The sequence below is a fragment of the Zootoca vivipara genome, chromosome 10 (assembly GCF_963506605.1).
Source record: "Zootoca vivipara chromosome 10, rZooViv1.1, whole genome shotgun sequence".
In the NCBI taxonomy this organism is placed as follows: Eukaryota; Metazoa; Chordata; class Lepidosauria; order Squamata; family Lacertidae; genus Zootoca; species Zootoca vivipara.
Genome location: NC_083285.1, coordinates 22774670 through 22802095, shown reverse-complemented (window position 1 = coordinate 22802095; position 27426 = coordinate 22774670). Strand labels below are relative to the sequence as shown.

The 27426-nt window shown below is 42.8% G+C and overlaps 1 protein-coding gene across 2 annotated transcripts in view; it reads left to right on the top strand.

The window, feature by feature from the left end:
- GXYLT1 (glucoside xylosyltransferase 1) overlaps positions 1–26223 on the top strand; it is a 41893-nt gene extending 15670 nt beyond the window's left edge. Inside the window, exons 3-8 of one of the 2 annotated variants that reach the window (XM_035127646.2) lie at positions 2302–2476; positions 4183–4308; positions 10192–10443; positions 14522–14645; positions 16181–16353; positions 20321–26223. In XM_035127646.2, coding sequence (XP_034983537.1) covers positions 2302–2476; positions 4183–4308; positions 10192–10443; positions 14522–14645; positions 16181–16353; positions 20321–20482 — 1012 coding nt within the window. In that variant the 3' untranslated portion in view covers positions 20483–26223. The remainder of the gene's footprint in view (positions 1–2301; positions 2477–4182; positions 4309–10191; positions 10444–14521; positions 14646–16180; positions 16354–20320) is intronic. The other variant, XM_035127647.2, reaches the window with a different exon arrangement.
- The last annotated feature ends 1203 nt before the right edge of the window (positions 26224–27426 follow it).

Below are 27426 nucleotides of genomic sequence, written 5' to 3'. Positions count from 1 at the left end.
TCCCAAGATATGTTATCAAAGGCCTTTTCTGCATCCACAAAAATCAATGCTGCATGCTTTTCATTCCTGGCTGTCAGATATTCAATTATATTTACGACATTTCTTATATTGTCCTTCATCTGTCTGCCTGGAAGAAAACCTGCTTGGTTTTCATGAATTACTTCATTTAGAATATTCTTCTTGGCCTTTTGGCTAAGATCAAGTGTAAGCCCATTAACTTGCAGTGGGTCTATTCTTAGTATGACTGGGTTGGATATCACCATAGGGGTGTTGTTATACCTGCTTATTTGCAGATGAACATTGGGGGGGGGGCAACCCGTGAATACAACTCTAATCTATAAAACACTGTTGTTTGGTCCTGCTGTCTCATTGTGTTATATTATGAACTGTTTCATTGATTTCAGTTGTTTACTCTGTTTTAAAGGTTAAAATATGCTTCTCCCTGGAAGTAGCAGTATGCAGGGGTAGGGAATAAGTAGAATAGCTTTTTGAAAGGCAGCTTTGAGAATTATGGCTTCCTATGGATACTGTTTCCTTCAAAGTGCAGGTGGTGCTGCAAGATGAAATAGACCAAGCCTTTGTTGTATGTCATATATTTGACTTAACTGGAGTGTAGCAGATACCGCAAAAGGAGTGGATCAGAAGACAAAACCATATAATTTTTATTCTATGTTGCATCTTGGAACTCAGCTAAATTGGTAAAGAAAAAGCGCTTTTTATAAGCGTTGTATATGTGATATAACACTGTGACACCAGATGGCGCTGTGAAGTCTAGTCTTTCCCTGCCGGATTTCCCTGTATGAGTTTGCAACACATTTAGCTGAATTGCTTCTCTGATGTGTCTAGATCCAGCCTAAGATATCCTGTTAGTCCTGTCCTTGCCACTCCAGTGAACTTAACAGGTTTCCTTTTTATTTTGGGCAGTAGCATCTTAAACAGGAAGGAGTCTGGCATGCAACGCAAGCAGGGTTGGGATGTGAGTAGCAAGGAAATGGACCGGATCAAGGCACTACTTATCTTAACTGCTCTTTTATGTGTAAAATGAGAGCAAACTGCACTCGCTCCTGTTCACGTGTGATCTTTTTGTTGCCAGTGCGTTACATCCTTTACCTGCAGGATTTCCACTGTTCAGCCATTCCTAAGACTTCCGTTATCTAAACAGGGAAGATAACAAAAGTTTGAACAATAGAGCAAAAACTAGCACAACTTTTTTTTTTTTGCTATGCGAGATCATCATTTGTGTTTGGATGGGCTCCAACACAACTGTAATGGGTCCAAGTGATCTACCATCTGCCATTGGTAGAGGATACGATGTTTGGAAGGGGGACTGATTAACAGAAGGAAAAGGACTCAAAAATTCACAAAATAAAATATGCGGCAAAACAGTAACGAAAGTCTGAAGGGTGACTTTCTTCATTTTGTGATTGAGCGATATCTGCTACCGAAACTCTTGCACTGAGTTCTGTACTAACGTCTAGTGCTCAAATATTAGTGAGTTGATAGGTCTGGAGTCTGACTAACCTTGGGACAGATAAATGCATTTTACCCTCTGTTAATATAATATAACTTCATTTCATTTACATCGTATGGGCCTAGCAGTTGACACTGTCTCTGAAATTTCAAAGAAGCTGCCACACCTGGATTCTGTTTGCACCCAGTAACCTGACCTAGTGTTAATGCTCATTTTATATAGGCCACCTGTCCATATTACTGTTGCAGCACCATTTTATTGAACCAGAGTCAGTGGCCAGTGGTATTAACCTTACAACAAAAGAGTGCCTAGCTGCTTACCAATAAGGTCTGCTGAAGTATAATTTGGGGTCAGAGGATAGGAGTTGTTGTAACGTGGCAGTGTAAAAATGGGCTGTATTCTAAGCAAAACAAGATTATCCAAAAGTTCAGGTCCTTTAAGGAAAATGAAAAGTACCCTTCTATAAATAGTATAAAAGCATGTAATCCAGGAATTAAAATATATTATGATTATATATATTATATAATATCTTACAAGAACTGGTTTGAAAGTTGGAAACATCTCATTTCTCTGTACCATTTGCCTCCATGGTCATGATTCCAATTCCCCCAATTTTTATTTTATTATTTATTCATTGAATTTGTATACAACCCTATCCCTGGAGATATATTCCACTCAGATAATAAACAATATATTAGATTTTTAAGCATGTGCAACATAAAACGTGTGCCACCTGCACACATAAATCTTCCCATTAAAATGCTACAGTGTAAACATGTTTACATTGGTTTCTCCGGCAACTATTTATTCTTCTTGTCGTTTTTCCTTAGATATGATTTTGTGAAAAAGCAACCTTTGGAGAAGATGCACCTGGCCGTAGTAGCCTGTGGCGAAAGGTTGGAAGAGACAGTTACCATGTTGAAATCAGCCATTATTTTCAGCATCAAACCCCTGCACTTTCATATTTTTGCAGAGGACCCATTACACACTGAGTTCAGAGAAATAGTAAGTATTCCTTACCACCCATTTCCAGGGTTTTGATTGGGCATCGTACTGTTGCTATACCTTGCAACAGTTCAAGTGAGGGCAGGAGTGGGAGAATCTGGGGCAGCTGGAGAAGAAAGAAATGTATGCCACTTCAAGGGCAGGCATTGTCATGAAATTCTACTCAATACTGATCCAGAGTAGAACTCCCAACGTATAATTAGCAGAGCAAAAACTTAAACACGTTGTAGGATTCCCAAAAAATAGACCAGAGGCAATTGGATTTCACCCAGCAGAGCTTTACTGCTACTGAAGGCAAAGGAGCATAATGGTCACAAAGCCAATACATTCAGGATTGACACTGTCCATAAGAAATCCAGTTGCAGCAGACTTAACTTAAACTTACAATGACTTATAATAAATCTAAACCTTAACACTAAGCATACTAATTAAATTAAATTAATTAAATTAAATTAAAAATTCATGCTAAAAAGTGGGTTGTAGTGCATAGGGTGGACGTTTGATTGGTTGTTGCTGTGGCTATCAGCAGCTATTGTGCGTGCTATTGGTTGCTGTGTCAATGGGTGGTGTTGATTGGCTGATGCTGTGGCAATTGGGTGGGCGATTGGCAGCTTCTGCCGGTGATGTGACAGATGAGAGGCGGATATATCGCCAATGATTGTCGGCATTCCCCCACAAAAGAAGCTCAACAACTCTGGGCAATCCTCCGCAAAAAAAGCTCAGCAAGTTTGTGCCATCTCCCCCCATTTTCTTAAATTTGAGCCCCCCAAAATAGGGGCGTCTTATACATGGGGGCGTGTTATACACGGAAAAGTATGGTATGTACAGAACACAACACTAGAAGGAAAAAAGATAGAAAGAGAAAAGTGAAACCCAGGCTCCTTCTGTCCTCTTATTATAATTAGCATGACCTTAACAGAAAGAAATAACAGGACCAGTTTAAGCCAGCTGTACTTAGCTTCTCTGAAGGAATAACCCAAGCATCACGAACCTTCTGTTTGTTTCTTTCACGCAGAGAAGCTTCCAGAACCCTCTTGAATTAATTAGAATAGGAAAGATCTCTACACATCAGAATGATCAATACTTTCTGTACTAAGAAATGCAAACTGACAGGCATATCCCTGCCCCCTATGTTGGGAGAAGGGAAAGGTTTTGTCTCTGTTGGATGTAGGGACTGCCTTTCTGCCATCTGCCATCTGAGCACAGATAGAGGTTGGGCAATGGTGGTGGTCCTATGTGGGATGGAATGCAAGGGAGGACCTCTCTGTCCACCTGCGTAGAGGGAGAGGCTGCTATGTCTCCTGGGAATCTAATAATACAGTGGTACCTCTACTTACGAATTTAATGTGTTCCGAACGCACATTCGTAAGTCGGAAAAAATTGTAAGTCGAATCCCATAGGAATGCATTGGGAGAAAAAATTCGTAAGTAGAAAAAATCCTATCTAAACCGCATCCAAGGTGGCGGACGGAGCTCCATTCGTAAGTAGAAACATTCGTAAGTAGAGTTATTTGTAAGTAGAGGTACCACTGTATAAGGAAGGCCCATCCTTGCTTTATCCAACGATTTGATTTACTTTACTCTGTGCTGAGACCACTCTGAAACTTAGGGTGCCTCTCAAGCTGGAGAGTTGCTTGTGTTTTTTTAAAAAACAAAAATATTCTTGTTGTATGCCTTTAATAAAATTTTGTAATTTCTTTTCCCCAGCTTGATGGTTTGGCATATCAAGGAAAATTTAATTATACTTTATACCCCATCTCGTTTCCAGCTGGGAATGCAGCTGAATGGAAGAAACTGTTCAAGCCCTGTGCATCTCAGAGGCTTTTCTTGCCAGTAAGTGATGGTGGCCAAGGCAAAATATGTATCTTTTAAAAATTAGCTTACTTTATCAAATGCAGATGATCTTCCAAACACAGTAATCTGGCTTATTTGGGTCTCTCAGATTTGGAGTGCAGGGATATATTTTGCTGCTTGTCTAAATCTGTCACAAAGGAGCGTCTAGTGCAGGCTTCCTCAAACTCGGTCCTCCAGATGTTTTGATAATACAATTCCCCTCATCCCTGACTACTGCTCCTGCTAGCTAGGGATCGTGGGAGTTGTAGGCCAAAAACATCTGGAGGGCCGAGTTTGAGGAAGCCTGATCAATCTGGGTCTTAAGCAGAATGCTGCCCCTTCTCTTTATGCCATTTGGAAGGGATAGGTTGAGCTTGTATGAGAGCCTTTTGAGGAAGAGAAGGCAATTTGAATGCTAGAAGCAGAGAATATATGTGTGCACTCTGTCTCTCTCTCTCTCTCTCTCTCTCTCTCTCTCTCTCTCTCTCTCTCTCTCACACACACACACACACACACACACACACTGCAGGTGGTGCTGTGGTCTAAACCACTGAGCCTCTTGGGCTTGCCAATTCGAAGGTCAGTGGTTCAAATCCCTACGATGGGGTGAGCTCCCATTGCTCTGTCCCAGCTCCTGCCAACCTAGCAGTTCAAAGGCACACAGTGAAAGTAGATAAATAGGTACTGCTGCGGCGGAAAGGTAAATGGTGTTTCTGTGTACTCTGGTTTATGTCACGGTGTTCCGTTGTGCCAGAAACGGTTTAGTCATGCTGGCCACATGACCTGGAAAGCTGTCTGGGGACAAACACCGGCTCCCTCGGCCTGAAAGTGAGATGAGTGCCACAATGCCATAGTTGCCTTTGACTGGACTTAACCAGTCCAGGAGTCCTTTACCTTTACTGCACAAGCAAATGTTACTTATTTTATAGGCTGAAGGAGCAGATACAGGGAGCTGAACAAACAGGAACACTGACAGGGAAACAGGATTATGTGTTTCCCACTTCGTATTTATCCTTCCTCATTACATTCTGCAAGAAACCAAACATTGTATAAATGTTCCGTATAAAATCAAAAACAAATGTTTATTACAGATTTTTTAAAAAACGATAGTTAGGTGTTCCGAAATTATATCCACATGTGCCAGCTCCACCCCAACATCTTCATGTTGAGTGGGAAGGTCTGAAGGGAAAACTCTGAGCTCATTCGGCTGCGTGTAATGTCACTGAGAAGCTCAGTTCAACTGGAATTCTGTATGCGTCCCAAGATGGTGTATGAGTGACATGGCATAGCCAGAGCATAGCCATTGGAGTAAACGGAGAGGAGGAGAGTCCTGGTATGGAAGCCAGTGCTGATACCAGTACATGGTACCACAATCAGGTGCATGTGTCTAAATAAATTCCTTGAACCTGGTACTACATCTAAAGCAATAGATGTATTGACTAATACATCTATTAGTCAACCATTTATAGTCCCTTATGAGCCAATGAATCCCTTTCAGCAGACTATCCTCCTATAGTAAAAAAACACATCCACTCTTTTGCATTGCTTGAGAAATCTAAGCATTCTCTGTCAGGAAGTTGTCCTATTAAGAACTGGATCTGATTGGCCCAATCACTATTAGGTTAAAACCAAGTGGCAGAGACCTTAAGTATCAGTATCAAAACCTTTATTGGCATCACTTACAAACATTCAAAGTAAATAGGCCAGTACGATGTCGTCGCCATATCATCAGTACAGTCATTTGCCAAAGGGATGAGGGGCCAACAATCTATTTCACCTCTGTGGGTCTCCAACAAGGGCAGGGTCCTGTAATGTACTTTGGCAGCAAAAGATCAAGTAGAGGAATTTCGCTACTGTCTTGGTGAGCTCCTGATTTCTCCCCTGTAATAGGAAGCGTATAACCTCTGTCTCCGGTTTCCATATTACGTAGTTGGTCTAGAAATTGTTGGCGGAGATCATCATACATTTTACAAATGAGGACCATGTGAGCTAGAGTTTCCACCAGGTGTGCATCACATGGGCAGATCCTATCTCCTTCTGCCATTCCCACGAACCTACCCCAGAGGCATAGCTGTCAAGTTCTCCCTTTTTTAAGGGAAATTCCCTTATGCTGAATAGGCTTCCTCGCGAGAAAAGGGAAAACTTGACAGCTATGCCCAGAGGTTAAGTAATAGGACTCAATTACTGCACGTGAAAATTCATTACCTGTGACATTGTGTTATGCAATGACACTCGTGTATCATTACATAACAATTTAGGTGACTCTGGATAAGCTTTCCTTATAACTGGATGCATGTTGAGCCCTTGAGTTTTTCAGCTTTCGGAGACGCCTCCAGAACGCTGCTCTTTTCCAAAATGCACCAACCTCTCAGATGGCTGTGGGTCCCTAGCTTCTCCTTTGCTTACCACCTGTCCGGTTCCCTAGCCTGCATGCCATGTTTAATATTTTCAGGCATCCTCACAAGAGGGAAGGTTTTCCTGCATGCCTTTTAAAAACTGTATTGGAGGACTCCTAGCATCCCTGGATATAGCTGAACCTGAACTTTATCAGAGCAGAGGGAACATGGAGCCTGATTGGAATCTGCTGCAGATTCCCTGTCTGCAGCAGGAAGCAGATTGATCTGGTTCTGTTTGTCTTAAATTTTCTCTGCACCCAGATCAATGATCCCAGCGCTGCTGGAGACCCAGAACCCACTGGTGACCGTGTAGCCCATGCTGTAATGGAAATTCAGCTGTTCATTTCTCTAACCCCAGTGTTTTCAACTGTATCTTTAGTATTCCCCCAATCCCGCCTACTTCTTGCTCTCTCACTAGGTTAGAACACATGGTGTTTTTCTCCATAGGCAAGGCGGGTGTGCTTTGTATCTCCATATAAGCTTGTACCCTGCCTCAAGGCTCTTCCCTGTATCTCTGAAATAGTAACCGAACATATGGTCCAGGCGTTATGGGGGTGGGTAGCATGTGTGGTACATACCCACTAAACATTTTAACTCTTTTATACATCTACATTGACACCCCAAGCTATGAAAACATTTTATTCCTTTTCAAGCCACCTTGGGGGACGGAGACTTTAATTACATATTGCTAATCCCTCTCGGCGATTCCTATTGCCATTGTTCAGTTTTGCTTGGGCTGCTGTAAATGCATTTGGCTGTACATGCTTGCAATTCCCTTGGGACTAACGTATGCAGCCCCTCCACTGACAGCACTTTAGAAAGCCTGAATAGGACTTCAGAAAAGTGCAATTCTCTATTTATGCTAGGAGCTCCTAGCAGCTTCCAAAATTAAAAGCAATAAAACACAAAAAATCTCTAAAATCTCTAGCAGTATAAAATACCCTAAAATGAGAAAATATCATTAAAACGTCGCCATTTAATTTAACAACATATTAAAAAAAAATCCATGTTTTTAGCCCATGGGTAGCACTAAATTTTAGCCTGTGGTGAATCACCAGCTGAACCGGCTTACATTATTATACTCTTATTTTCTGTTGTGTAGTCAATTCACAGATGTGAAAAAATAATTATAGGCTGTTTGTTTGTATGTATTTATTTACACTATACATCATAGCTAATAAAATCTTAATAAAAAAGAGGTAAAGGTAAAGGACCCCTGGACAGTTAAGTCCGGTCAAAGGCAACTATGGGATATGGCACTCATCTCGCTTTCAGGCCGAGGGAGCCAGTATTTGTCCACAGACAGCTTTCCGGGTCATGTGGCCAGCATGACTAAACCACTTCTGGCGCAACAGAACACCATGATGGAAGCCAGAGTGCACAGAAACGCCATTTACCTTCCCACCACAGCGGGACCGCCATTTGTCTACTTGCACTGGCTTGCTTTTGGACTGCTAGGTTGGCAGGAGCTGGGACAGAGGAACAGGAGCTCACTCCGTCGCGGGGATTTGAACTGCCGACCTTCCGATCAGCAAGTCCAAGAGGCTCAGTGGCTTAGACCACAGCGCCACCCGCATCCCCCTGCCCACATGACCCAGAAAGCTGTCTGCGGACAAAACCCGGCTCCCTCGGCCTGAAAGCAAGATGAGTGCCGCAACCCCATAGTCACCTTTGACTGGACTTAACCTAAAGGTCCTTTACCTTTACCTAAAATCTTAATAGAAGGGGATTGACTGGATGGGTTCAGGGAGTGGTCAGTACCTCACATGGGGAGGGAGGTATCCCCCAGTGACTTGAAATAGCTGCTCCCTGAGTACAGAGGTTTTAGAAATTACCATCCGGTCTCTTCCTTTCCTGGGCAAGGTGGTGGAGAAGGTTGTGGCCAAGCCAGCTACAGCCACAACTAGAGGAAGTAGATGGTCTAGATTAGAACAGGGTGGTCGCTCGGCAACATTTGATGTCTTCATCCTGGCCCTTATGCTTCCTTCCCAAAGCCCAGCACTTTGCTTATCCAGCTTTGGGAAGGTGATGTGAGGGCCAGGCATCAAATTTTGGCCTTGTCCCCCGCTTCATGTGATAAGGCATTATGTGGTCGGCAGATTCCATGTTGAATTACTCTTGCATCCCAATTGGTAGGGAAAGTTGGACCGCCCTGATCTAGATTAATTTCAGTCTATTTTTGGCACCCAAGTAGCCTTGGCTGCCGAAGTTGCATTTAATGCTGAAAGATACTGTTCCTGGAAGCCCTGGGATCTGATTTTTTAGAATGTTTATTAGAAAGTTTTAAACTTTTTTAAAAGAATGTTTTAAAGCTGTTTTTAGTTGTAGATGACTTATAATGTTTTATTATTGCTGTGCCTGCTTCTCTGGGCAGGATCAGTGCTAGTTTTCTAGAAAAAAGAGTTGCCGTAACTCACCATTCTCTTAGAATAGCAATGGCGCCCACCTGAGAGGTGCAGGTACTGAGTTCCGTGGAGTTCCAGCTGAAGAAAAGCCTTGGGTGGGATATAAATTAAAACCCAACGTGTCATTTAATTACTATTGTCTCTCCAAGTGGCGTACAAGGGATTCAACACAAGGAAAATAAAAACCAGTTGAAACTGTTAAATCGGAATTCAATTAAAATGCCTGCTGGAATAAAATAGACTTCAGAATAAAATAATTCAGCAGGGAAGGGGTCCTGTCTGACCTCAGGTGGAAGGGAATTCCTTAAAACTGGTCTATAATCCTGATTGCACATCTCCAGAAGACATGCCTCGGTGTCATGGGGAGCCACAACAGTGACTCCCCCAAAGACCTCAGCGATGAGGCAGGAATATAAGGGATCGAGTAGTTCTTCAGGTATCCTGGATGCAAATTGTCAAGGGCCTTATAAATTAATACCTGGCCTTGTAGTGTATGAACAGCCAGTTCAAGCTTTTGAGCACTAGAGTTATGTGGGTGATAAAATGTCCCCACCAACAGTCTAGCTGCAGCCTAGAGAGAAGCTATCTATTGGTGAGGAATCGATACTGATATTGATACTGAACTTCCTCAGTCGCTTATTGGTCAAGATGAGTAGTAGCATGCTTAAAGGTAAAGGGGCCCCTGACCATCAGGTCCAGTCGTGTCCGACTCTGGGGTTGCGGCGCTCATCTCGCTCTATAGGCCGAGGGAGCCGGCGTTTGTCCACAGACAGCTTCCGGGTCATGTGGCCAGCATGACAAAGCTGCTTCTGGCGAACCAGAGCAGCACACGGAAACGCCGTTTACCTTCCCGCCGGAGCGGTCCCTATTTATCTACTTGCACTTTGATGTGCTTTCGAACTGCTAGGTGGGCAGGAGCTGGGACTGAGCAACGGGAGCTCACCCCGTTGCAGGGATTTGAACCGCCGACCTGATCAGCAAGCCCTAGACTCTGTGGTTTAACCCACAGCGCCACCTGGGTTCCTAAGTAGCATGCTTAGGGTTTGACTTAAACCCTCTTTCTAAAAACTTTCCCTTCACAGTTAATCCTCAAAGATGTGGACTCTCTGCTCTATGTTGACACGGACATCTTGTTCCTAAGACCTGTTGATGACATTTGGTCCTTCTTGAAAAAATTCAATTCCACTCAAATTGCTGCAATGGCGCCTGAACACGAGGAACCTCGCATCGGGTGGTATAACCGTTTTGCCAGGCACCCGTATTATGGAAAGACTGGAATCAATTCTGGAGTAATGCTAATGAATATGACCCGCATAAGAAGAAAACATTTCAAGGTACGTCTTTTGGTCCTCTCATTTCCAGGGTAAGCTTACTCTCTCCACTGAATGTATGCAGTTTCACTGACCTCCCAATTTTCCCATATGTCCCCCCCCCCCCATCCTGCAAGGAAGATCATCCTGCTTAATTTTTCCTAATGGAAGCCTTTTGGTTTATTCCTGGTTTTCAAGATAGGATCTTTCCTGCAGCTTCTTCCTTATGGCATTTCTTCACATGCCACTCAAATAGAATATGGTATCTGTCTTCTTACTGTGAATTACTATCCTGCTAAAGAAATAATGGGAACAGCCGGTTATAGTGTAGATGCTGACCTAACCAGAAGGTGGCGCTGCTACACTGCTTACTACAACCTTCCCACTTCTGTAAAAACACTGCTTGCTTTAGTGCATTTTGTTCTCAAAGCCTCTTGCTTGATCAGTTCATATAACCTGCACACAAGCAGATGTTTAAATTAGAAAAATTATATTAACTGCTGCTCTACTGCAGCTCTTGACATTATTAAAAGAATACTCAGAGAAGCTTGGATAAGTATTAAAATTGGTGGTGTACCTAACAGTTTTGCAGGGATTTTTTGCTTATGGGATGCAATGCACTGATGGTAAATGGCTGTTATGGGGCACTCTGTTCTTATTTGACAGACTTTTTCTGAAATGGGTTGCCACATTTGCAGAAAATTTAGCATAGCCCCCCAGCCTCATCATTATCACTCCACTCCACTCAGGGTTTCCCAAACTTGTGTCTCCAGCTGCTTTTTGCACTACAACTCCCATCATCCCTAGCTAGTCAGGGATGGTGGGAATTACAGTCCCAAAACAGCTGGAGACCCCCAAGTTCGGGAAGCTCTGACTGAAATGGTCACCCTTGAAAATGTCATGGGTTTTGCCTTTCCATTGTTTTCAACCATGGCGAATTGATAGCCATTGTATTTGCTCGTTTGGTGTGCTTGAAAAGTGCTCTTAAAATGCTTTTGTGGTTTGCTCAGAGCTGCTTTGGTGTTCACAGTGCAAGCTTTAAAACTTTAAGGATGGTATTCAACTATGTTTCACTCAGAGTAGATCCACTGAAGTTAACGCACCTAACTTAGTCATGTTTGTTAATTTCAATGGGCCTACGCTGAGTAAAGCTTCGTTGAATCCCACCCTAAGATTTGGCTTCATTTTATTAGTGCGCAGGAGAACTGTCTCAAATAGGAAGTGCTAGTTATGTAGCCCTAGAGGAGAACCAAATATGGCTGAACTAGATGTGGAACCATTTAAAAAAGGAAATAGCAGGCACAGGTGACCCATTGTGGGTCGTGACCCTGGTAAATAGGGTAAGAAGACGCCTAATTTGCTCCCTTCGCACCCCAGTCAAGATCAGGGGCAGAACTCCCATTCACACCATTTGAAACTTTTCTTCCAATACAAACAGCAAGTGTGAGGTCACAGTCTGTATTGTGGGTACAAAGAGCCAAGAACTTCTTACCCTACAAGCCAAGGTCTGATCTGGCCTTCTACACTAGGCATTTACCTCTAAAAACCCACCCATGTAATTGGGTGTGAAACTAAATGCAGTTACATTTAGTTTCACTCTTCCTTCCAGGGAGAGGCTGTGTTTTCCTGCTGGGCTTAGAGTTGGCTCGTTTGAAAAAGGAAACCCCAAACAAGAATTCCTTGATTTTAAAACAAGAAAAACACGGCTCAGCGTGTTCAGACACATTTCATATGTTGCCAGAGAAGGGTTCCTGGAGGGGAGAAAAATATGCTTTCCAACTATGTGCTGTCATCTGCTCCTTTACACCTGCCTGATTAAGAAGCACAGGGAATACCTGTGAGAACTGAAAGGAGACATTAATTCTGAATATTTCACCTAAAAATATTTTATTTTATCAGAATAGAAACTAAGCACTATTTTGTTTACACATCATACCCAAAGCAAAGAGGTCTGTTAGTGACTAACAACCACAAATGGTATTCACTTTTATTTGAAGAATAGTCTTTACTAAAAAAATTTTTGAATGCCACAAGAGAGAGTACTACATTCTTATTTCTTGCTATTTCACTATTTATATTCCTTACCCTTCTTGTCTTTCTGTTCCGCCGTATTAAGCAGTTGGCCCCTTACCTTTCTCGCCCTGATCTGGCCAGTGATCCATGCGACGGTCACCTCCAGGCTTGATTATTGTAACTCACTTTACACAGGGCTGCCCTTGAAGCTGACCTAGAAACTCCAGCGGGTGCAGAATGCTGCGGCAAGGTTCCTTACAGGGTCCCTGCAGCGGGACCACATTCATCCAGTGCTCTACCAGCTGCACTGGCTCCCAGTGGAGTACAGGATGGGATTTAAGGTGCTGGTTTTCACCTTTAAAGCCCTATGCAGCTTAGGACCCTCGTACCTACGGGACCGCCTCTCCTGGTATGCCCCGCGGAGGACCTTAAGGTCCACAAATAACAACATTTTGGAGATCCCGAGCCATAAGGTGGTTAGACTGGTCTCAACTAGGGCCAGGGCTTTTTCAGTACGGGCTCCGACTTGGTGGAACGCTCTCTCACAGGAGACCAGGGCCCTGCGGGATTTGACTTCAATCCGCAGGGCCTGCAAGACGGAGCTGTCCCGCCTGGCCTTTGGGCTGGATTCAGTCTGAACCCTATGTTTTCCTCCCTTATGTTTTTCTTTTGGGTTACTTTAAAATGAGGCTGCATTTTAAAATTTTAAATTTAAATTGTATTTTAACCCGTATTTTAATTAATTGTTTCTCTTTCTTTTACGTCTTGCTGTAATTTTACTGGTGTCAGCCGCCCTGAGCCCGGTTTGATGGGGGAGGGCGGGGTATAAATTAAAAATTATTATTATTATTATTCATTAACTCTAGTAATCTTTGGGCTTCTTGCAGCAGCTGAATGAATTTGTTCCTGTTTTGTATGATTAGCCACAAATATGTACTGTAGTAGCTGAGGCTTATTGACTTAAAAAAATATATATCACAGTTTTAAAATTGAATTTAGCTAGTCATGGTATGCATGTCACATTTATTCATTTACTCATGTATTTAGTGTGCTTATTACCTGCCCTTGAACCAAAGGTCCTAGCGCGATTTGTGTGATGTATTATTATTAGTATTATTAAAAAAACAGAACTTCAAAATCACAGTAAAATCAGCAGCAGTGCATAATAGTAGGCATGGAGTAAACTAAAATGCCACCTCGCCCCACACTTCCAAAAACCTGGACAAAAAGGTGCATCTTGACCTGCTGATTAAAGCTATAAGCCAGGGCAGGATGCACCTTGGAGGGAATCTAGTGGCTACTGCTGAAAAGGCCCTTCCATGCTGAAAAGGCCCTTCCCTTCAACCACAACTGGTGCTGGTGCTGAAAGCAGGGCTTTCCGAGCCTATCTTAACACTCCATCAAGTCAATATTGGTGGAGGCATTCCTTCAGATATTTGGGGCCAACACCAGCTCAGATTTTTATACATTAATAAGAGCACCTTGAATTGGACCCAGGAGCAAATTGGCAAGCGCTGTATCTACCCTTTTTTAGACTGATGTAATGTGCATCTGGTCTGTGGCACCTGTCAGTACTGTGGCTGCCACATTCTGCACTGGTTGCAACTTCTTCTGGGGCAGAACATATAAAGTGCATTGCAATAGTCCAGGAACACGTTGTAAAGCTGAATCTATTATTATTATTGTTATTATTATTATTATTATTATTATTATCATCATCATCATGTATAGTGAAATGAAACACACAAAGGCAGGTGAGTGATCAACCCAAGCCTCAAAGTCTGCCTAAATTTATTTCCTTATTTATTTCCTTATTTATTTCCTTATTTATTTCATCCCGGAACCCAAGGCACTATATACACGGTTCCCAGGCTGTCACTCATCCAGGCACCGACCAGACCCAGATCTGCTTAGCTTTAGCAAGGTGGCAGCCTGCTTTGCCTTCAAACCATAAGTTCAATCCTAAAACGGATTGGAGAGATTGGGTAAAGTGGCTCTTAATTAAAACAGAGTTCCAAAAGATAGATGTCAAAACCTAATATATTCCAGTCCTGGCTCTAATATTGGTCATTTGTGTTTGATGTTGAAGAATGACATGACCACAGCACGGTTACGGTGGGAAGAAATTCTGATGCCGTTGCTGAAAAAATATAAGTTGAACATAACATGGGGCGATCAGGATCTTCTGAACATTATGTTTTTTCATAATCCAGGTAAGCTGCTTTTTTGAGAATGCCATTCGAATCTTGCCTGTCCACATGCTACTGCTAACACGCAATAGAGATGGGTATGGTTCCCTCCCCAAAATGTGTCTGGTTATTTTCCCTATGCCTTCACATCTCTATCACAGAACATCTTTATTTGAAATTAATCTCCTATGAGATTTTTCTGTAAGAGCACTTCCACACTAATCAAGTTTCAGTTTGACTTTGTACTACAGCTGCTGTAGAATGGCTGATCAAATTCTACCCAAGAAACTGATTTGGTGTGGTTTTGCTTGTGTGTTTGAGATCTCATTTGAATTGGAGTGGGGCTAATTGGAATCCCGATCGTTTCTGGTTCATGATATAAACCAGGATTTCACTTAATTCTAATTCGCTTTCTTTCATGTGACTGAGTGAAAAAAGGGCTGGGAAACTATTTGATAAATAGCGCTTGTTGAGCTCCAAAGAGCTTTCAACATGGGTTAGGCTTTGGTTAATATGGTAGTTCTTGAAACATTGTACAGACAATTTCATTTTGGGACTCCAGTGACATGGATGTAATAGCAACTCTGCCATTTTTTGTTGACTTGCCCACTACCTAAAGATGTGTTAAAATCACATCTTCCCTGGGGCTACTTAAGACCTATGTGCCCCAAGGGAAGTCAGAAGCCAAGAAATCCAGGCCAAAAGAACACATAACCAACACCTTCTGAAAATGAACATCAACAGCCTGAGGTGACTGTTGGGGCAGCCCCACTTTTCCTGGGGTTGTGTAAGAGCTGTGGACCCTGGCATCAGCTTCTGAAGTAGGTCTGAGAGTATTTTATACCAGTGTATTGAAATTTGGTGTCTTGGCAGAAAGGTGACGTACAGATGCAGTACATGAATAGTTGGGATGGCTTGATCTCTAAAGTAAGATCTCCCATCTTTTGAATAAGACTGAATACCTTTAGTGTAATTACAATTGGCTAGTAGAAATCAGATTAATAAGGGTAAAGTGACTGTATGCATGCTGGTTTCTTAGTGTTTTATAGCATACAGTGGTACCTCAATTTACGAAGGCGATCTGTTCCACGGAGCTCTTCGGAAGTCGAATCCTTCGGAAGTCGAAGCATCCAAGACCGGCACGCCGCTTCTGTGCATGTGCAGAACGCGTGCGCGGTGAAAATACTTCCAGGTTTGCGGACTTTGGAAGTCGAAACCTTCGGAAGTCAAGGCATTCGTAAGTCGAGGTACCATTGTATATTTAATTAAAATATTGGGAGAGATCCATCATAGTATGAGTGGGCCTCTCCTCTCTTCCACCCTCACAGCCCCCCATATACCCCAATTTCTGGAGTGTTGAGGGTTGGAAGGGGAGGGGAAGGGAGAAAAGAAACCAGACGTTTCATTGCACAAACAGATTTCCATTGTGCAAGCAGGTAGACATCATTGTATGATTAGTATTGTCTTCTGTTGTATAAGCCACCAAGAGTTAAAAAAAAGAACTTGAAACTAATTAATGGTTTACCTGTAATCACTGCAATGTTGTCGTTTTTGCACAGAAAGCCTTTTTGTTTTTCCTTGCCAATGGAACTATCGGCCTGACCACTGTATTTATGGAAGCAACTGTCAGCAGGTTGATCAAGAAGGAATATTCATCCTCCACGGAAACAGAGGGGTTTACCATGACGATAAACAGCCAGCTTTTCGAGCTGTGTACGATGCAATAAGAAATGTAAGCTTTTTAAATCTCCAATCTGGTATATGAATTGACATCTCTACTATTGTTAACTTCTAGAATTAAGAAAAATCGTTTGAAATCTGACTCTGTCCTTTTTTATGCATCTCCCTTTTAAACTTTCCAGTTGATATGAACGCAACCGGGTCCTCAAACTGCATTTGACCAATAATTATTAATTAACCTGCGAAGTGCACATTTTGAGAACTTTATACTGAAGTTACAGGAACGCTTTCTGTAAAAGATCTTAATATCTAAGAGTAGCATAAGTACATAACGTTAGATCTAAGTTTTTAAAGAAAGAGATACCGTGTTTCCCACATTTTAAGACACCGTCTTATATTTATTTTACCCAAGAAAACAAGCCTATGGCTTATTTTCGGGGGGTGTCTTTTTTTTTAAAAAAAAAATACTGTACACGTTGCTGCTGCTGGGTCCCACGGACTCAGGGCTCAGGACGTGCAGCAAGCCTCCTTCTCCTTCTGCCACGTTGCTGCTGCTGGAGGCGGCCTGCCGGGTTGGCGCCCAGCTGCGCTGGCACTGGGCATCGGAGAGAGCAGGAGACTGATCAGCCACTGCGGCATCGCGCTGCCAGAGACTCGCAGCCACTGAGGAGCTCGCGGCACTGGGGCTTGAGGGCGGCTCTCGCCTTGCCGCCCTTTCTCCCGCTCCAGGGGGAGACACGGCTTCCATCCCCCGTTGCCAAGGAAATGGCCCAGGGGAGAGACGCCAGAGCGGAGGGGCCGCCCGGCTGTTGCCACCGCCGAAAACGGCAATGCTTAGGGCCGCCTCCTCCTCGCGCGAGATGAAGTAAGGCCCCTCGAGCGGTCCAGGGCTCGCTTCCGAATGCGCAGGGATAGGGCTGCGCCATTAAACTGCTTGCAAACTCCTTGGAAAAAAGAAACGTGTCCTGCAGAGCCCAGATCAAGGAGGTGGCCTGCGGGGTTGTCGCCGCTCAGCACCGCGCAGAGCGCCGGATTAAGGAGCTGGTCTGCAGAGTCGGTGCCCAGCAGCGCGGCGCTGGATTGGGGAGGCGGTGCTTCGTGCGGAGCTGCTGAGCGCCGACCCTGCAGACCGGCTCCTCGATCCGGTGGCCTGCCGGGTCGGCGCCCAGAAGCACCGCCCAGAGCACCGGATCGAGGAGCCGGTCTGCAGGGTCGGTGCCCAGCAGCTCCGCACGAAGCACCGCCTCCCCAATCCAGCGCCGCGCTGCTGGGCGCCGACTCTGCAGACCGGCTCCTTAATCCGGCGCTCTGCGCGGTGCTGAGCGGCGACAACCCCGCAGGCCACCTCCTTGATCTGGGCTCTGCAGGACACGTTTCTTTTTTCCAAGGAGTTTGCAAGCAGTTTAATGGCGCAGCCCTATCCCTGCGCATTCGGAAGCGAGCCCTGGACCGCTCGAGGGGCCTTACTTCATCTCGCGCGAGGAGGAGGCGGCCCTAAGCATTGCCGTTTTCGGCGGTGGCAACAGCCGGGCGGCACCTCCGCTCTGGCGTCTCTCCCCTGGGCCATTTCCTTGGCAACGGGGGATGGAAGCCGCGTCTCCCCCGGGAGCGGGAGAAAGGGCGGCAAGGCGAGAGCCGCCCTCAAGCCCCAGTGCCGCGAGCTCCTCAGTGGCTGCGAGTCTCTGGCAGCGCGATGCCGCAGTGGCTGATCAGTCTCCTGCTCTCTCCCATGCCCAGCGCTGGCAGGCGGCGGCATGGCTTATTTTCAGGGTATGGCTTAAATTTTACAAAAGCTTTCAAATCCTGCCATGGCTTATATTATGACTACGTCTTAAAAAGGGGGAAACACGGTATTGTGGGCTTCTTGAAGTTCGGAGTCTATTGATTTAGGTTTTGAACGTATGGGCTTCCAGTTTCTGCAAAAGAGGATAGAGACCCCCTGTGGTCTTAAAGGTTGGTTGCAACCTTTGGCTGCAATCCTGAATGGTGCTAAGCTTAAATTTAAACTTCAGCATGATGAAGCACAACATTGGGCTCTAGAACTTGGCAGCGTCTCCTTTCCCCATATATGCCTGCTTGACCACTTTGATCTAAGGGACTTGCGCTGCTTCAGGTGGCTCATAATTCTCATTCTGCGGTTATAAGAAATCAGTCTTTTAGTGTGGTGTCACCTATGATTTGGAAGTCTCTGTCCAGTAACATCACACACAGGCCTCTTTGCTGTACAGCCGTACCTTGGTTTTCGAACAGTTTAGTTCTTGAACATTTTGGCTCCTGAACGCCGCAAACCCGGAAGTGACTGTTCCGGTTTGCGAACTACTTTTGGAATGTCCGGCAGGGATTCCGCTTGGCTCCTGCAGCCAACCAGAAGCCGCGCTTTGGTTTCCGAACGTTTTGGAAGTCAAATGGACTTCTGAAACGGATTCCATTCAACTTCCAAGGTACGACTGTACTTTGTTTGGTGCCTGGTTAAACCATTTTTGCTAAGGCAAGCCTGTCTAGACAGATATGTTATTTTTTTTAAAAAAAGAATGTTTCTAATTGTTCTCAAATGTTCTTTATTGATAATTTTAGTATTTCTTGTAAACCGCTTAGAGGTTTTACCTCAGTCAAGCGATATGTAAATGTTGTTAACTGCATTAAAAAATAAACAGAAGTTCAGTGTGGTATGTTGCTTTAGTAAATGCTGGTAGTTACCAGAAGTTCACTGACAAACCACAATGGAAGCGTTACCAGAAGTGCCTTAGACAATTCTTCTGTTCCCATTTTATTGTTGAAATTAGTAAGCGGTGCTTCGATACTGGAAAGCTCCATTTTATTCTCTCTCCAAACTCTTATTCCTGTCTCATATCTGTATAATTTAGTTACTTTAATTTGTGCAGTTTGTAATATATAAATGCACGTGCAAGTCTTTCATGCTTGGCATAACTGTTCAGCTTCCTTGTTCTGCAAATAAGGTTTCTAATAAACTATTTATCAGTATATCAGCATACTCACTGAAGAGCTGTAAAATGTAGCAATGTTGCTTATTTTAATGTTCATCCTATCTTGCATATAACCTTCAAAGATCAATAGTATATTTTAATGGTGCTTTGCTGCGTGTTGTCATATAGGTATAAAAATGAAGAAAAGTACTATTGGGGGCCTTAGAATGCACTACACCGAAAGAAAATGTGGTCTCATAAAAATACAATTTCTTTGTTCCTTTGAGTATTGCCAGAAAAATATTAAGAAAAGAAAATGTCTCAGCTTTATTTATGATCAGTTTTTGTTTATGCATAACACATAGAAAAGATGTAGATCAATACTGACCTGATGCCAGCAAGATTAGCAAAATTATTTTATTTTGAAATGTTAAGTTAGCATATTACTTGGTTTCTAATGTAGTAAAATAACCTGTAACTCTGGATTAATGACTGTTTTTACTTCAGGTTTCCATTAAATACTGTGTATGCTTGTACATAATTCAGTTTAATGAAGCTGCCCCATCTTTAATGGTACTATAGATTACTCTTTTTCTACTGTTTCAACTCAATAAGAGCCATATATTATTTTAAAGAATGTCATACTGAGATAATTATACACATTTCAGGCCAAAGCTACAACGTGGCAGGCATGTGATCATGTAAATTAACCCATTAATTTAGGTGCCTGACATTCATTTTCAGATTTGTTTGCCTGAATAGTTACGTTGATTTTTTTTTTTTTAGGCTTGTTTCCTGTGCAAAAACCATTTTGCATTCATTTAAGCTGACAGTAATTGGATGTTTTGAGTAATCAAAATATATTGCGAACTTGCCAGAGGTCTTTACGTATTACACTGTGTTAAGAATATTGCCACCTTTTCACTAGTTCTTGTCTTAAGTATGACTTGTATTTAGGGAGACTTTTGTAAAACTGAATATTTAGTGCAACAATGAAAAGCAGTTTCAGAATTGTTTTGGCCAAAGCAGTACTGTTTGGGTTGGGTTGCTAACTGTGACTTGTTAATACAGCATTTCTAATTTCCTCTTCCCCAGTATTCATTTGGCGACGACTTGGTACATGCCTTGTTGCTTCCCCTTGAACTGGAGCTACAAAAGACACAGCACACTTACTGCGGAAGAATATACAAAGTATTCACAAAGCAGCTAACCAAAAGCATAAGGGACATTTGCGATAAAAGATCTAAAGGAAGGTGATCATCATAGGCTCCCCAAACTTTTGAATTAAACAACACAGATGAGAGAGAATATATGATGCCTGAAGGATATTCATGAAAGAAACAGCACATTGCTCTAATCAGTTGTTATGTCGAGAAGTATGCCAGGAACTATCTCCCAGTGTGGACAAAATGAAGATGCTGTTCTTCTTGAAGAATTCTCTGCAGGAAGAAAAGCATACTGCAGAGAACTGTTTGAAGTTCAGTTAGTACGCATTTTCACAGCGCTGAATTGCAACTGAGTCAAGTGTTGCAGAGTTTTGTATTCAGGTTTTTTTCTTCTATATAATATAATTCAGTTTCTTTATAACCTCAAATGCGTCAGATACAAATGAAGGTCTCTATACTGTATAAATGACTGTACGCTTTGTCATTCCTAATCTCAAATTCTGATAAAACTGTGAACATTGCGGTAACGGAGTCAGCACTAACCTCACTTTAAAAGTGTGAGAACAAATTGTTTACAAATCTCAGAAGTTATTCCGTTTTCAGAGGAATGTGTTGTGACTGATGACAATCTGTATGTGCCTTTGTCTTCATCTCTTGTATTTTACAATTTTTTTGACAATCATGTTTTACTTTTTTTTAGATGTAAGCTGCACCTAATAACAGGACTTCCACTCTAGAAATAAATACCTAGTGGAAGCAAAGCTAGTATCATATGTAGTTAATAATATATTGGCGTAAACCAGGATTGGGGAATCTGTGACCACTGTCCATGGGCATTGGCTATGCTGGCTGGGGCTAATGACAACTGGGATCCAGCAAAATCTGGAAGGCAACAGGTTCCCCACTCCTGCTATAAACAAAAGCTGGGATCCAAAGATCTACATAGGCATGCTAAAGAGCTTTGGCCCAGTCATACTTCTTTCTCCTCAACCCCTTGAACAGTGGACCTCGTTTCCATATCCCAAACCAGTTTGGGAAGCCTTAACAGCATCAGACGCAATTTGCAACATGGCATGAAGGCTGTGGGTTGAGAAGTCCATTCCCAGAGGCCCTTTACAAGTCCAGAACTAGTGTGATTCTTTGGGTCCCGACCAACATTTTAACATGGTTGAACTAAACGCTAAAATAATATGACTAGATTTACTAAGGCAAAATATGATATAGATTTTATATAGTTTTTATTACATTTGAATAGTATTTTTTATATAATCCTACTGGCCCTTCTGGAAGGAGGAAAAAACCATGTTGTGAAATATATTATAGTTTATTATGAAGCTATTTTATTCACTCAGCTCCACGTACAGTAGACTTAGTCATGAAATAATGATGACGTCCTGATTTGACAGTTGTTTGCTTACCAAATAGTTACTGTGTATTTTGCAACAAAGCTTTAAAATGATCGGCCAGAATCTGTGCTGTTACAAATGTCTGATTTCAGTGGAACCATAATATGGCGCTCTCGTTATAATGTTGGTTTGGAATTAATATGTTTGCTATAACAATAGTAATTAATGACTGCAAAATATTTTACTGCGTAAAATGCTATTTTCATTACAGTACTTAATTATTATAATATTATACATATAGAGAGGATGAAGTTGGTCATATCGGAACACGGAAGTTATCCCTCCTTGTCTAACTGGATCTAGCTTTCTTGCAGGGCTGAGACACCTGGGACCTTTCAGATTTTACTGGAGTACAACACCCAACAACCCTCATGTCTGGAGCAGATCAGAGCTGGAGTTCAATAACATCTAGAGGGCCCCGGTTTCCTCATCCCTCCCCTTCTGTTTTGGCATAGGCTGACATCTCAGAACTTAGCATCCACAGCTGCTAAAAGAGTGAACTCTAAAAATGTAATGCATCCTTTCACTCTCCTCACTGCAGCTCCTACTATATAGCACAGAGAAAGGGGCAGAAGCAGTGCATTAATAACCTCTGCTGTTATTAAATGACAGGTGGGACCTGCAGCAAAATCTTGCAGTGGATTTTCTCTAACAGTTCTCGGTGCCAGCCAGCCATGATAATTTGACTCTCCCCTTTACCACTTTCCCTTTCCAATAGACACAGAATATTCCATGCCTACTGGGCATGCTAAGTCATCTATGGACTGATGAGTCTTCTTTTTTGTGGCGGGGTAGGGATTTGACCCTTAGGTTTTAAAAACATTTTTTGTACCTCTGCAAACCTTGGGATTTCCCCCACTTTCCTGAGCATGCTGGTGCCTCCTTTTGTTTCCCAGTGGCTCTGTTTCAGCTTCAGACCTGTTAGCACTCACCAGCTGAGTTCACTGTTAGAGGGAAGATAATTGACTGGTGAAAATTAATGCCACATCTCATTTTTAGTTGTTAATTTCAGTTGACAAAAGCTGGTGTACCCCAAGTTTACTTCAGTTTGCAGAAAAAGCAAGGGAGAATTATTTCAAAAAATAATTTGGCAATGGGTCACCTTTCTTATCCAGTCTTTTGGAATGCTGTTAGCATGTTTGTCTCAGTGAATGCCACACTTTCATATTTTGGAAACTAGCATTTGGCTCATTGAAAGGAATCACCTTATCCTTTTTTGTGTCTCACTGTTCATAACTATAGCTCGAGTATTAAGGTGTTTTGATGTCTTGCTAAATTTATTTATGTACATTTATAGACTACTCAGTTGTTCAAATTTCTAAATGGTGAAAAAGCTCGCTTTAATACTGAAACATGGCTATAGATAAGAATTAAGTTCTATGAAGTCATGCTGTAATTTTACTTTAATAGTGTACATGTTCTCTTAGAAAATGGACACAACTGGAGGCCAGTTGGCTCCTATGCAAAGCATTGCAACAATTATTTTTACATAAACTGCGTTTTGTATTACTCTGCTTCTTGTTTTTTCTTTTGGGAAGTTGCCAGTGGGTGGTATATCTTGACGCTCAGACTATAACATTAGGGTGTCAAACGGGGTGGGTATCTTGCATTCCTCTGGGTCTAAATGTCTAACCAGCCTCACCCTCGTGCCAAAATATTCCCGCTAGTTCTGTATGTTAGACCAGTGGTCCTCAACCTTGGGCCTCCAGATGTTTTTGGCCTACAACTCCCATGATCCCTAGCTAGCAGGAGCAGTGGTCAGGGATGATGGGAATTGTAGTCTTAGACAACCACAGATGTAATACATGTTGCCATCATTCAGTTTCTGCTACTTCCATTAGGTCATTTGCCCCATGCCCTCTGTTGAGTATTAAGCTGATGAGAGAGGCCAGGGACAGCAAAATAGCGCAGGGATTTCCGTTTGGGCAATGGAAACCCCCTCCCAAATGGAAACCCCATAAGTAATTAAGGCAAGGAGAGATGCAAAATGTGGACAGGATGACTAGAAAGGGGTTACAAAGCACTAGCGGGCTCGTTCCTTGCCCATCATGGCCAATTACTTACAGTTAGAGAAGGGTGGGCACTTACTTGGGGCCCAATATGGAAGAAAGTATTGTAATGGACATGTCCCCTGGAAATACTCGGTGGGAGCTCACGTCATCCCTGTCCGTTGGCCATGCTGCCTGGGACAAATGGGAATGTAGTTCAAAACAACCGGAGGGGACCAGGTTTTGGAAGGATGTTGTAATATATGACAGCCAGTGTGTGCGTTCATGTGTGATGTACACACAGATTGGCCAGGTGCTATGTATACTAGGTTAATTTCTGGGTGAGGAATAAGGAACATCTGGTCCACAATGATTAGAACTTAGTTACAGCTTGGATCAATAGTCTTATCTTTTCCATAATTGTAGTTCAGCTTTCCTCTGCCAGCAAAGGATTACTACTAGGTCATTCTGCCATTACAGTAGAGGAGGGCTGCCATACGTCTGGAGAATCCCAGGCGTTAATGGGATTTCAAAGGCAGAATTGATGTCCAGGGAGAATTTCCGAAATGTGGCAAATTGTCTTGGATCTTAGATAAGTCAATAAAAAAATCTCAGTTTTTTGGCATTTTGGGGGTGTCCTGGTTTTACTTTTTGAAATATGGCAACCCTACAGTAGAAAATAAAAAGATCAACTACTTCCACCCCCCATATAGTGGTTCAGAGAGAGAGAGAGAGAGAGAGAGATTTTACTCATATTAGTGAAATTATAAAACCAGCAGAAACATGCAGTTTATGAAGGAGACCTATTGCATTTTCCCTCCCTTACGTTCTGGAAAGGTCAATTTGTGTCTCATTTTTTCCTTTGCTTCATTAACATCATCCCCATTCACATAATTACAGACTTGGCGACAAAGGATTCATTTTTGCGTTTACGTTCATCTCTTATGAATCTTAATGTTCAGTCAGCCATTCGTGTACACATCTTAACAGAGCAATTCATGTTAAATCCATTTATTTTACTCCTGTTAATTTTTTTGTAAGAAAAAAGGAACGTGGATGTAGAAGTTCCCCTAAATTACAAAAAACGCGGTTGAATTCGTAGGTCTTTAGAGCACTTTTTAAAAAAAAGCTTTCAAGAAAATGGAAGATATTTAATCAGTTTTTACTCCTAATTTGGGAATGTAGGAAATTAAAAATTAATTAAGCTGGATGTTTTATCTTTATATTGCTATCCTACTATGCTTCACTGAGCTGCTGTGTCTAGAGACCCATGCTGCTTGAATGTTGTAATCTTGAAAAACTTTAGAACTACTGTGTAAAAGACACCAGAGCTGCTCCCTTGTCTTCATATTTCTTTTGCATATTTAAAATATTTCCCATCTGAGTCCCCCCATCCCCCCTGCCAAGGTTAGCGGTATGTTGAATGAGAGCAGATTGCACATAGAGCAGAAAGCAGAACTTGGTGGTATTCTTGCATAAAGAGTTCAGTCGGCTTTTGGGTATGGCAAGGTATGTGTCAAAATTTTAATTAGGCATTTCCAAGGAAGGCAATAATTCTGAAATTAGAAAGCACAGTTTGTGTGGCTTCAGAAGAATCACACTTACTATTTGCAGTGCTATTTTTCTAAAGAGAAAAAGAAAGGGTGTCGGAACTTTGTAACAGAGCAGAAGCAGTTACAAGTTGAACCCCTGACATCTCCAGATGGAAGGATCACGTAGCAGTTGGTGCGAAATATCTACCCAGGTCTCTGGAGAGATGCTACCTTTCAGATTGGACATGATGGACCAACATTGACTGATGAGCAGAGAACTAAATGAAAGCAGATAAAAGAAGAACATTCTGAAGAGAGAATGTTGTGTCTTGTCAGGATTATTCAGACTTTTCAGTTTGTTTATGTTGTACTCTGAGTGAACATCTGTTGGTGTTACCTTGTGGCTTTCACAGTGCTAAACTTTTGTTTTGTGATGCGTCTAATGCAGCGTTCCCCAAACTTGGATCTCCAGCTGTTTTTGGACTACAACTCCCATCATCCACCGTTAGCAGGCATTACGGGAACTGTAGTCTAAAAAACAGTTGGAGGTGCATGTTTGGGAAACACTGGTCTAAGGACACAATATAAACAAATCAATAAACAAACCAGTTCCTACTTTTCTCTCTTAAATTTAAGGACACAGTTTAATCCAGATGTGTTCGGCCATCCAGATGTTTTGAGACTACAATTCCCATCATCCCTGACCACTGGTCCTGCTAGCTAGGGATCATGGGAGTTGTAGGCCAAAAAACATCTGGAGGGACGAGTTTGAGGAAGCCTGGTCTAATCAGTAAAAGCCCTGCTTATTTTGCTATAGCGCATTGTCTATAATAGTTTACTCACACATTGAAGATGCCGCTTGATGAGATAATGGCTGATGAATATTCCAATGAAATAATCGGCAACACATAAATGATAATATTAGCTGAGCCAGCCCACTCATGAGGTAGGGTGAAGCACCCACCTCAGGCAGTGGAAGTGCAAGAGGTGGTGCTCCACCCCCCTCCGCTGCTGCCAACACCAGATTGCCTCCATCCAACCAGTGAGAACCACGGGGTTCGTGTGTGCTATGTTGCTGCTCAGCATCCCCACCCCAGACAGAGAAGGCGAGTGGCTTTGTAATGCCTAGCTCTCACTGAGTTTGGCAAGAGCTGGGGTGTGGAAGTGGTGGGGTCCGGAGCATGGCAGTGGGAGGGAGACAGGAGGTGGCAATTCCCGTTTCACCCTACGTGGCAAAATGGGACAGGCCACCCTGATAATGCATTGGAAAATAGTTATCCCCTTCCTTTTATTTCGGGCTGCTTCTTTTTTTTTTGCAAACATCTACTGGACAGCACCGGGATGCGGGTGGCACTGTGGGTTAAACCACTGAGCCTAGGGCTTGCCGATCAGAAGGTCGGCGGTTCGAATCCCCACGATGGGGTGAGCTCCCGTTGCTCGGTCCCAGCTCCTGCCAACCTAGCAGTTTGAAAGCATGTCAAAGTACAAGTAGATAAATAGGTACCGCTCCAGCGGGAAGGTAAACGGCGTTTCCGTGTGCTGCTCTGGTTCACCAGAAGCGGCTTTGTCATGCTGGCCACATGACCTGGAAGCTATACGCCGGCTCCCTCGGCCATTAATGCGAGATGAGCGCCGCAACCCCAGAGTCGGTCACCACTGGACCTAATGGTCAGGGGTCCCTTTACCTTTACTGGACATCAGTTATTCACTCTTTTGAGGTTTCTCAAGTGGAACACTGCAAGAAACAAAGTGGGACTAAGTATTTCACTTAACATTGACATTCTGTTCCATGTCCTTTTGTTGCAGCTGACAGGAATGGTGCAAATGGCTAGAGGACGCATGGGGGGGGGGAGATTTTGCCGTGTCTCTTCTTTATTATCCTGATCTTTATGTACATTATGAAAAACTGAAATGGAATAAAATCCAAACCTGGTTACTACTGATTCATCTGGCACGATTTTCAGTAATTGCACATTAGTAGGTGATTCCTTTCTTAACTGTTGGTGCCCTTTATAGAGAATTTGTGTGAGGCCCATTATACTGTCCCCACAATACACCGAAGATGCAATAATCCTTATGCAGCACATTTCTGAATGTGGTAGAGTTATA